This window comes from Urocitellus parryii, chromosome 1 (assembly GCF_045843805.1).
Source record: "Urocitellus parryii isolate mUroPar1 chromosome 1, mUroPar1.hap1, whole genome shotgun sequence".
Classification (NCBI taxonomy): Eukaryota; Metazoa; Chordata; class Mammalia; order Rodentia; family Sciuridae; genus Urocitellus; species Urocitellus parryii.
Window position 1 is genome coordinate 137,866,160 of NC_135531.1, and position 12,553 is coordinate 137,878,712.

The 12,553-nt window shown below is 33.0% G+C and overlaps 1 protein-coding gene across 3 annotated transcripts in view; it reads left to right on the forward strand.

The window, feature by feature from the left end:
- Rapgef6 (Rap guanine nucleotide exchange factor 6) overlaps window positions 1–12,553 on the forward strand; it is a 202,993-nt gene that overhangs the window by 61,938 nt on the left and 128,502 nt on the right. For all 3 annotated transcript variants that reach the window (XM_026400134.2, XM_026400136.2, XM_026400135.2), the window contains exon 5: window positions 5,865–5,934. In XM_026400134.2, coding sequence (XP_026255919.2) covers window positions 5,865–5,934 — 70 coding nt within the window. The remainder of the gene's footprint in view (window positions 1–5,864; window positions 5,935–12,553) is intronic.

The window sequence follows — 12,553 nt, forward strand, 5'->3', positions numbered from 1 at the left end:
CTTCTTATACTCTAATGATTTTCTTATATTGTTGTTTTTAAATGGTATTTTATAGACAAAGGCAAAACTTACTGTGGTACATTTATACATGTACATAGAATAATTTTGTCAAATTAATTCCGCATTTTCTTCCTTTTCTTCCCTCCCCATCAAACATCTTCTTTTACCTTACTGATCTTTCCCTATTTTCTGGGATCTGTCCCCACCTCTTCCCCCACTTACTTTGACATGGCTCCCACATGTGAAAGAAAATATTCAAATCTTGACTTTCTGAGTCTGGCTTATTTCACTCAGCATCTTCTCTAGTTCCATCCATTTACTCACAAATGTCATCATTTCATTCTACTTTGTGATGGAGTAAAACCCAACTGTGCACATATACCACGTTTTCTTTATCCATTTGTTGACAGGCACCTGGGATGGTTCCATGACTTGGTTCTTATGAACTGCACTGCTATAAACACCTACGTGCCTGTATCACTACAGTGAGCTGATTTTAATGGTTTTAGATAAATACCGAGGAGAGGGATGGCCCAGTCATATGGTGGTTCTATTCCTGTTCTTTTGAGGAATCTATACTGCTTTCCAAAGTATGAGGGTGCCTTCCCCCACACACACATCCTCACCAGCATTTGTTATTATTTGTGTTCTTGATGATTGCCATTTTAACAGGATTGAGATGGAATCTCAATGTAGTTTTGATTTTCATTTCCCTGATGGTCAGGGGTGTTGAACATTTTTTTTCATGTATTTCTTAGGCCATCTATTTTTATGTGTAAAAATGTCTCTTTTGCCTACATAGGGGCTTAGTATACAGAATAAAGAACTCAAAATATTTTACACTTAAAAAACCAGACAATAAATGGGTGAAAGAATTAATAGTGCCTTTTAAAGTATAAAAGTTCTGAATTTTGTGTAGTCTGGTTTATTAAAATTGTCTTCTTTTGAGGTTTGAGTTTTGGGCATCCTATCTTAAGAAATCTATCTTTTAAATTTATTTATTTTAATTAGGTATATACAACAGCAGAATGCCTTTTGATTCACTGTACAATTGCAGCATAGCTTTTTATTTCTCTGGTTATACACGATGTAGTGTCACACAGTATGTGTAGTCATACATGTACCTAGGGTAATGATGTCCTGTCTCATTTCACCATCTTTCCTACCCCCATGCCCCTTCCACCCCTTTACCCAATCAAAAGTTCCTCCATTTCCCCCATTCCCTACCCCCCATCTCCCATGGATCAGCCCTGCCTTACCAGAGAGAACATCCAGCCTTTGTTTTGGGGGATTGGCTTAATTTGCTTAGCATGATATTCTCCAACTCCATCCATTTACCTTCAGATGCCATAATTTTATTCTCTTTTAATGATAAGTAATATTTCATTGTGTATATATACCACAGTTTCTTTATCCACTCATCTATTGAAGAGTTTCTAGCTTGGTTTTACAGTTTAGATGAATTGAGCTATTGTAAACATTGATGTGGATGTGTTACTATAGTATGATGATTTTAATCAGACTCACAATTATTTTATCTTACGACTTTCTCTAAATTTTCTTTTAATTTACTTTTATATTTTGGCTAATGATTCATTTTGAGTTAATTTTTGGTTTTGTTATGAATTTTTTGTTTTTCACATCATTGTTTTTACAGTTCACCCAGCACCATTTATTGAAATGGCTATATTTTCTCCACTGAATTGGCTTGGTAACTTCATTGAAAATCAGTTCGTTATATGTGAGGGTTTGTGTTTGTTACTTCTCATTCTTTTTGTTGTATATGATGTAGAATCACACCAGTCATGTAGTCATATATACACACAGGGAAATAATGTCTAATTCATCCCACTATCCCTCCTACTCCTATAGCCCCTCCCCTCCCTTCACTCCCCTCTACCTAATCCAAAGTATCTCTATTCTTCCCTAGCCCTTATCCTTTCTTATGAATTAGTATCCACGTATCAGAGAAAACATTTGGCCTTTGGTTTATTTCCTTTAGCATGATAGTCTCCAGTTTCATCCATTTACCGGCAATTGTCATCATTTCATTCTTCAAGGCTGAGTGATATTCCATTGTGTATTTATATCACATTTTATTTATCCATTTATCTCTTGAAGGGCACCTAGGTGAGCTGCTATAAACATTGATGTGGCCAAACACTATAGTATGCTGATTTTAAGTACTTTGGCTATAAACCAGGGAGTGGGATAACTAGGTCAAATGATGATTCCATTCCAAGTTTTCTTAGGAATCTTCATACTGCTTTCCATAATAGTTGCACCAATTTGCAGCCCTACCAACAATGTATGAGTGTACCTTTTCCCCACAGCCTCACCAACATTTATTGTTGACTGAATTCTTGATAATTGCCATTCTCACTGAAGTAAAGTGAAATCTTAGTTTTGATTTACATTTCTCTAATTGCTAAAGGTGTTGAACATTTTTTTTTTCATCCATTTGTTGATTGGTTGTATTTCATCCTCTGAAAAGTGTTTGTTCAGTTCCTTAGCCCATTTATTGATTGGGTTATTTTTTGGTGTTAAGTACATCTTAGAGATTGGTGCTCTGTCTGAGATACGTGTGGTAAAGATTTTCTCCTATTCTGTAGGCTCTCCACTTTATTCATAGTTTTATTTTCTGAGAAGTGTTTTAATTTGAATCCATTTCATTTATTGATTCTTGATTTTACTTCTTACGCTTTAAGAGTCATGTTAAGGAAGTCCCATCCAGGGCTGACATGATGAAGATTTGTGCATACTTATTCTTATTTTAGGCACAGGGTCTCTGGTCTAATTCCTAGGTCCTTGACCCACTTTGAGTTGGGTTTTCTGCAGGGTGAAAGGTAGGGGTTTAATTTCATTTTGCTTCATATGGATTTCCAGTTTTCTCAGCACCATTTGTTGTAGAGACTCTTTTCTCCAGTGAATATTTTTGGCACCTTTGTCTAGTATGAGATAACTGTATTTATGTGGGTTTGTCTCTGTGACTTCTATTCTGTATCATTAGTCTACATGTCTGTTTTGGTGCCAATACCATGCTGTTTTTGTTACTATTGCTCTATAGTATAGTTTAAGATCTGTTATTGTGTAGCCTTCTGCTTCACTCTTCTTGCCAATGATCGCTTTGGCTATTCTGGGTCTCCTATTTTTCCAAATTACTTTTATGGTTGCTTGTCTAGTTCTATGAAGAATGTCATTTGGATTTTAATAGGAATTGTATTAAATCTATATAATTCTTTTGGTAGTATGGCCATTTTGACAGTATTAATATTTTGATAACATTAATTCTGCCTATCTATGAGCATCTTTTCATCTCCTGGGGCCTTCTGTAATTTCTTTCTTTGGTGTTCTGTAGTTTACATTTTAGAGGTCTTTCATCTCTTTTGTTAGATTGATTCCCAAGTATTTATTTTATTGAGACTACTGTGAGTAGAGTAGTTTTCCTAATTTCTCTTTCAGTAGATTCGTCACTGATAATATAGGAACACATTTGGTTTATGGGTGTTGATTTTATATCCTGCTACTTTTTTCTGGTGGAATGTTTTGGATCTTCTAAATATATAGTCATATCATTATGGTACTACTACCAAATGGTGGTAGTTTGAGTTTTTCTTTTCCTATTTGTATCCCTTTATTCTTTCTTCTAATTGCTATGGCTAGTGTTTCAACAATGACGTTGAATAGAAGTAGTGAAAGAGGGCATCCTTGACTTGTTTCACTTTTTAAAAGGAATGCTTCCAATTTTTCTTTCTTTAGAATGATGTTGGCTTTAAATTTAGCATATATAGTTTTGATAAATGTTGAAATATATTCCTACTATTCCTAGTTTTTCTAATGTTTTGAATATGAAGGAGTGGTGTATTTTGAAAATGCTTTTTCTGCATCTATTGAGTTGATCATATAATTCTTGTCTTTAAGTCAATTGATGTGATGAATTATGTTTATTGATTTCCATATGTTGAACCAACGTTGCAACTCTGAGATGAATACCACTTGACTGTGGTGCATTATATTTTTAATATGTTTTTATATGCAATTTGCCAAAAAAATTTAATATTTTTTAGTTGTAGTTGGACAAAATACCTTTATTTTATATATTTATTTTTTTGTGGTGCTAAGGATCGAACTCAGCACCTCACACTTGGCGAGCGCTCTACCACTGAGCCACAACCCCATCTCAATTTTCCAGAATTTTATTGAGAATTTTTGCAACTCTGAAGTTTTTTTCCTTTGTGTGTCTTGCTTTATAGTTTAGTTTATTGTTTTGTGGAGGTTGTGTATGTATTTTGATAATTCATCTTTTAGGTATTGTCTAGTGGAATTTAAGAGATTATTATTTGTTTGTTGATAATTTACAATAAAATAATTGTTTTGGGGACATTGAGCTCTATCCTTCCTTGCTAAATTCTCTTATTTCTGGTACCTTGTGAAACTCTGATTTTATATACAGTCATACTGTCTGAAGGTTTTATTCTGCCTCTCATGTGTAAACTATAGTACTGAAGCTCAAGTAGTGAGTAAGGGAGAGTTTTTCTTTTTATCTATATACCATTTGATAAATTCAGTAAGAATGATAGAAAAATATAAAGCTATTTCAGTGGCCTAACACTTTCTGTGTAGGCATTAATCAAAAATGAATGCTAAAACTGTTGAAAAATTAAGAGGAAATTCTATAATGGATAGATCAAGTTGCCACTGACTTATATCTTCTGTTTCTCATATCTATCTCTACTTTCTTGAATATATTGAGCATACTTAAAAATAGCTGTTTTAATGTCCATATCTATTGATAGTTTCTGGGTCTGTTTTTATTGAGTGGTTTTTCTGTTAGTTATTGGACTATAGTTTCTTATTCCTTGCCCTCCCTCCCCTTTTTATGAGTATTGGTTATTGTGACTTTTTGTGTCATTGATTTCCAGTTTTTGTTTTTTTTTTTTTTTTTTAGGTAGTATTGGGTTTTGTTTTAGCATATGGTTTAGCTAATTATAATCCATTTTATTATTTTGAGCCTTTTAAAATTTTAGTAAATCCCACATTACTCTGTTGTAGAACTAATATGCCCCATGTGTTATGTGGTCTGTCCACTTTGGCTGTTAGGCTTATTCTCATATATTCACAGTGCAAAACTTACCCGAAGATTCAAGGGACCTTTCTGAAGAGATCTCCCTTCCTCACACTCCTGTGTTTGTTTTCTCTATTACTCATCCTTCCCTGTTCCTTCCTTTCCCTCATTTTCTTTTCTCCCTTACCTACTTCCTTTTTTCTGGTACTCACTCTCACAAATTCAAAGCATCTTTCTCTTATCACCCACACTCCCAAAACTCCTGTGTCTGCTGAGATTATCAAGATGGGCTCCTCTTCTTGTATTGTGGCTATAATGCTTTTTTTTTTCATAATTTATCTTTGTGTTTAGCAACATTTCATTATATATGTGAATTTCAATGTTTTTTAAAAGTTTTTAATAATGCAATATTTTTATAAGACATTACAGAATTATATACTCCTTATTAGCTATGCTTTCCTTTTCATTTAGCATGTGTTGACAGATGTTTAAAATTGAGATTAGGCCAGTATTGCCCATAAGTGATTATAGTGAATAATTAAAGGCAGGTATTCAAATTTTTCATACAGAACTATATTGAGACCTGTTATATTTGGGCAAATAAGAACAAAGTTTTTTGTGTGTGTTGACTTGTCTTTTGTTTTTGTTTTTGTTTTTTTAAAGAAAATCTTAATAAACAGAATCAGAATTTCTCAGTTACATCTCAGGGTTTTTTTTGTTGTTGTTTACTATTTTTTCCTATATTGATATACTTTATTTTATAACCTCTGCTAAAGAAATTGTTTTTCTGTTTTTATAGTTTTGGTAAGCAGTTTGGAGGAAAAAGAGGATGTGATTGTCTTGTATTAGAGCCTTCAGAAATGATTGTGGTAAGAACTTTAAAGAATGCTGAATTTTTATTTTAAATGTTTCAGTTTCAACTTCAAATGTAGTAGGCCTTAAACCCTTCGGGGGGTTGCATTGCTATGACTTGTCAGAGATTTTAAGTAGCATGAGAACTATGTATCACCTTTTCTGGTCCCTAGGAGAATGGGAAACATGATACAGTTATATATAACATATTCCAAATTTGTTAATTTCTTTTGCCCATTCCACCAGAAAACTAAAGGTTTGGGGAAAGAGACTGATTTTTTTCAAATGTTTTCTTCTTTTTCATTGAATTCAGTCAGGAAACTTGGAATATCCAAGTGATGTACCCTGGAATATAGGGGTAGAAGATAGAGAAAAGTTAGAGTCTTATGCAGACACAAGTAAGAAGTGATCTGCATCTTAATATTTTTGCTTTGTAATACTTCATTTATATACTTCATTTCCTCCTCCACTCCTCCCCTTTTTCTTTTTTCATTAGAAGAATCAAGAGCAATAGTTCCCTTTTATCTTGTTCTGAGATGCCTTTACTTGAAAATAGCATATGCTCAAATGGATGCATTGTCCTACTAGCATCTTGTTTAGATGATCATGTCTTACAATTTGATTTGAACTTTTGAAAAGTAAGGTTGATTTCTTAATGAATATCAGGGTTGAGAGCTAACTACTTTTCCATTTCATGATACTATAGTCAGATTAACATCTTCAAACAGATTCCTCTTTCCCAAACTGAATCATAACCATAAATTAGGTTTATAAAAACATTTAGGTTTTATAAAAACAACTGGAATTTGAGCTTCTTATAGGCAAATATTATGTTTTCTTTGGTTTGTATCTCTTGCAGTACAAAAGTAGTTTACTCTTTTTCTTGGGAGACATATTCTAAATGTCCCCTCCCTCCCCAAATGGATGCCTGTAAAAAAACTGTATATGTACCATGACTTTTCCTTTGCACACACACAAAAGTTCAACTTAAAAATTAGAGTAAGTGATTAACAAAAATAATAAAATAGAACAGTTATAACAATGCAATGTGTAAAAGTGAATGTGATCTTTCTCAAAATTCCTGATAATATACTCACCCCTCTTTTTTGTTGACTGTGTGTGACTGAAACTGTGGAAAGCAAAATCACAAATGAGGGGGGCTTTATTGAAGAGAGTTGCCTGCATAGTAAGTATTCAGTGAACATTGCTTGAATTTAGGTTTGTTTAAAGCACTGATATATTGTTTTACATTTACTTTTTTCATTGAATATGTGGGCTACTTGATAAGGCCTCAGAATTCTCTTTTAAATAAAAATATTGAGTGACTCAGCAAGAAAACTGTTCAGGCAGTATATATTTTTATATATATTGGTTGATGTATTTTATATTTCATATAAGAAAAGAATGGTACTTATATACGTTGTGTTTTTAATACATGCTACACATTCTTGTTATTTCATTTGAGGTTTGTTTTGTTTTGGTTTTTTGTTACTAGGAATTGAACTAACATTATTTAAGCCACATCCCTAGCCCACCTTTTGTGTTTTATTTAGAGATAGGGTCTCACTGAGTTGCTTACTCCCTTGCTAAGTTGCTGAGACTGGCCTTAAATTCTTGATCCTCCCCTCAGCCAGCCAAGTTGCTGGGGTTGCAGGCATGTACTACCTTGCCTGGGCACTGTTGTAGTTTTGCACATAAGGAAGAAGAGAAAAATCATGAAGCCAATTAGTGTACAAGGTACTACAGGCTTATCTTATACTTTCCTTGACCCAAACCTTGAGTTAGTTTTTCTTTAAGGGCACTTTCTTTGTTTTATTGGAGAAAAGTATATAGAAACCATGATCTGGCTTCAAGTTCTATTTATTGCTACAGGTATCTCATTACTTTTCTCTTGCATGTGCTTGTGAGCATGCACATACATACATAGCTATGTAAACGCTTGTTGTTTTCTTTTTTCTTTTTTTTTTTTTTTTTTTTTTTTTTTTTTTTTTTTTTTTTTGCATTACTAGGGATTAGACCCAGGGGCATTCTACTACTGATCATACATCCCTGGCCCTTTTTAAAAAGTAATTTTTTATTTTGAGAAAGGGATTTCACTAATCTGCTGATTAGTTCAAGTTCAAGCTGTACTTGAACTTGAAGTCCTTCTGGCTTAGCCATCAAGTTGCTGGGATTACAGGTGTGCACCACTGCATCCAGCCTTTATTTCTTTTTGTCGTATATCTGTTAAAAACACAAATTTTATTCTGGCATTTTTAGTACTTCCTTTTATTAAGGGATAACCTATTGGTTTCTATAATCGATATATTTACTTAAAAATAAGCAATTTAAAAATTCTTTTGCCATAATATTGTAGAAAGTACTAATAGCGAGAATATTAGCATTTACAAAAATACACATATTGCAGATGTTTATTTTAGTGAGATGTGACAAATGTGTACTCTTTATCACCACTTCATTATCAACATATATTTTCTTCACCCACCCACAATGTAAGGAACTAAAAGGACACAGGAGCCAGGTTGAAGGGACTCTCACTGGTGAAATCTAGTATACTAGGGAATTCAAATGTACTAGTTGATATACAGAATTTTATAAGTCCTAATAATATGAATGAGTTAGGGACAAGAGAACACTCTAACATAATGCTATCTAACATAATGTAGTATGAAGGAATGATTAAGTTAAAAAAAATCTTTAATGCTGAAACTTGTTGGGATGGGGGAGGGGAGCTAATGTTTGATGAGAAACAGAATATATATGCAATCTCAGAGTATGTCCCCACAAATCATTTATGAAGAGAAAAATTACCAAGTTTCTGGTGGAAAAACATAGCAGATACTATCATAACAGCAATTATTGTTACCACCATCATGTGGGCACAAGCTGATGTCACACAACTGATGCGATGCACTGAGAAGGATAGAATGTCACCTCTATGACATAGTCCTACTAGCAGTGCTTACTTGAGATTAATCATTAGGAAATATTAGATTAATCAAATTGAAAGTCTATAATTTGGCCTATTCTTCAAATATCCTAGTGTCATGCAATACAGAGAAAGATTAAGAAACAGTTCTAGACTAAATGAGGGGGAAAAAACTAAAAAATACAATGCTTCATCTTGTGTTAAATCCTGGAACATAGGAGTTATAGCAAATGATGTTGGAATAATTGATGAAATTTGAATTGAGCAGTGCCTAGTAGTACACACCTATAATCCCAGCAATTACATGATAAACTAGTCATGTTAATTGGTCACATTATGAAGTCATATTGTTTTTAAAAGACTGTAAATTTGTCATCTTCAACTCCATATCAAAAATTCATCTTGTCGGGCTGGGGTTGTGGCTCAGTGGCAGAGTGCTCGCCTAGCATGTTTGAGGACCTGGGTTCGATCCTCAGCACCATATAAAATTAACATAAATAAATAAAGAAAGAAAAATTTTAAAATTCATGTTGTCATTTTGGGGGAGGGGCTATGTCAGGGTTTTGGTGTTTTTTTTCTCAGTGCATTTTTGATTTAGGGTCATGTTTAAAATCTCTCCTCAGCATAAGATTATATAAAAAGTATATTGCTTTATGGTTTTATTGATTAATTATCTTAATTTAGCTTTTAAATCTAGGTTCCTTTGGGTAGTTGAAAACAGTGCCATCCACTTAACTATATTTCTCTAATAATTTCCTCCAAAGTCAAATTTCCTAATGATGTAGAACTATAAGAAAGATAAAAGAAATCTACATACAAACCACATTCACATAATAACTTGAAGATAGAATGCTTCAAAATAGTCAAACTTTCTCTTTTTTTCTTTTTTTTTAATACAATATGTACCAGATTTTTTTTTTTTTAAATTTTCTGCGGACACAACATCTTTATTTGTACGTGGTGCTGAGGATTGAACCCAGGGCTGCACACATGCCAGGCGAGCACGCTACCACTTGAGCCACATCCCCAGCCCTCAAACTTTCTTGAAAATAATCATAATCATAAAATTTCACAGATAGACAATAGCTGGTATTGGCAAGGGTATGGAGAAATTAAGAGCCCTTATAACATTAATAGAATGTAAAATGCTACAGCCAAATTAGAAAAGTTTGACTTTTCCTCAAAACGGTTAAAAAGAGTTATCATATGATCTATTAGTTTTATTTCTATGTATACCCAGGAGACTAGAAAACATTTGTCTATATAAAATCTTGTAAACTAGTGTATTATTTATAATATATAGGAAAAATTATCCCAAATGCCCATTACCTAGTTAAATTGATAAACAAAATGTCCTATCTTCATATGAAGGAATGTTATTATACCATGAAGAATGAAGTAGGGCCAGCACAGTGGCACTTGCCTATAATCCCAGAGGCCCAGGAGGCTGAGGCAAGAGGATCAAGAGTTCAAAGCCAGCTTCAGAAAAAGCAAAGTGCTAAGCAGTTCTTTAAAACCCTGTCTTCAAATAAAATACAAAATAGATCTGGGGATGGGGCTCAGTGGCGCTCAGAGGTTGAGTGCCCCTGAGTTCAATCCCCACCTGCCCCCCCACGAAAAAAAAAAAGAATGAACTGGGGCTGAGGCTTGTAACTCAGTGGTAGCGTGCTTACATAGCATGATCAAAGCCCTGGGTTTGATCCCCAGCACTGGGAGGTGGGAAAGTGAAGTACTGGTACCTGGTGCTGTTGGATGAAACTCAAAAATGTTAACTGAAAAAAGCTAAACACAAAAGGCTACCTGTTATTTGATTCTGTTTATAAGAAATATACACAATAAAGAAATTCGTAAAGATAAATGATAAGTGGTTACTTGGGTCTGTGAAGAGGGAAATGGATACAGATGGATATGGATATAGGATTTCTTTAAGGTGATGAAAATATTCTGGAACTAAATAATAGTGATGGTTGTACAACTTTGTGAATATATCAAAAGCCAGTGAATTGTGCCCTTTTTTGAGGTGTGAATTTATAATATGAATTCTATATCAATTTAAAAGTTATGTGAGAAAAAAGAAAACAGGACAAAGATAGGACATTTTGTTTATCAATTTAACTACTAAACCAACAAAGATAAACACTAGAATGAAAATAATTGTGTTCCTAAATATCAAAAAAAATTTTAGTCAACAAACAATACATATCTCATAATGTGATAAATATTGCAAATACACATGATTACAAAATGTTATTACAAGGTTGAGATCCAAAATATTAGTTATAATAGTAATGTGAATGGGGTTCATCTACTTTTTGTTAAAAAAGAGATTGTCAATTTGAGTCGCAACAGAGAACCCAGTCATGTATTGTTTACAATAAACACTTTAATGATTTGAGAGGGCTACAGTAAAGCAGTGGTTAGTGGTATACTAAACAGGTAAGAACCAGAGAGAACAGGTGTAGTAATTTTATAGCATAAAATGTGGAATTTAGCCAAAAGCATTAACTATGGCATAGAATGATATTTTTAATACTAAAAGTCATCATTTATAATGAAGATACACACGAATATCTGTGCACTTAATTACAAAGAACTCTTCTCTGTAAAAATCTACAGGAGATTCAGTGAAATATAAACTACTAAAAGAATTTAATCAGGCTGGGGATGTGGCTCAAGCGGTAGTGCACTCGCCTGGCATGCGTGCGGCCCGGGTTCGATCCTCAGCACCACAAACAAAGATGTTGTGTCCGCCAAAAACTAAAAAATAAATATTAAAAAATTCTCTCTCTCTCTCTCCTCTCTCACTCTCTCTTTAAAAAATAAAAAAAAAATTTAATTTTCTGTTCTTAGTATAAGTTAAGTCAAGTAGACAAAAATTACTAAAATTCTAAACAACATTAACAATAAAATGAATCTTAATATATGTTGAATTTTACAGGGTAATATACATTCTCAAGTGTGTGTAGCACATTTATGAAAATTGGTCATATATTATTTCATACACTGAAGAATAGGTAATTTCCTTTAAGTAAATATATTGAAAATATTTTCTAATTACATGTCATGAATGTCAAAATTATTACTAAATAGTATTAATAATTACTATACAATGATTCAAATGTATGAATTGCCAAGATCATTGTAATATCATTTGTAGCTAATAAAAAAATTGAAGAAAAAAATGTGCAAGCATAAAGAAGTATGAAACTAAAAATAATAATAATAATAATTACTGTAAAAAGTGCATTTTATGTAGAAATTCTAAAAACTGTCTAGAACTTTGCAAAGTGATTATAGTGAAAATGTGCCATATATCAAAAATGTATGAAATACATCTAAAATGGTCAGAGAAAAATTAATAAACACTTTACCAATTATAAATATAAGAAATAAATGTCACACTCCCAAAATTTTGAACATAAAAAGAAAAGTCAAGTAAACCAAAATAAAACACATAAAATAATAAAATAAGTGAAGTAGAGAATAATAATTAAGACTAGACCTAATGAACTTAAGTCAAGGCTGTGTGTCAATCTAAAGGAATACATCGTTTACAATTATTAGAGGGAGGTGTAGGAGTGGTGGCACATGCCTGTATCTCAGCTACTTAAGCAGGAAGATCACAAATTCAAGGCTACCTGGGTAACTTCACAAGATCCTCTCAAAAGAAACAAAAAATCCAGGGACGTATCTCAGTAGTAGAGTTC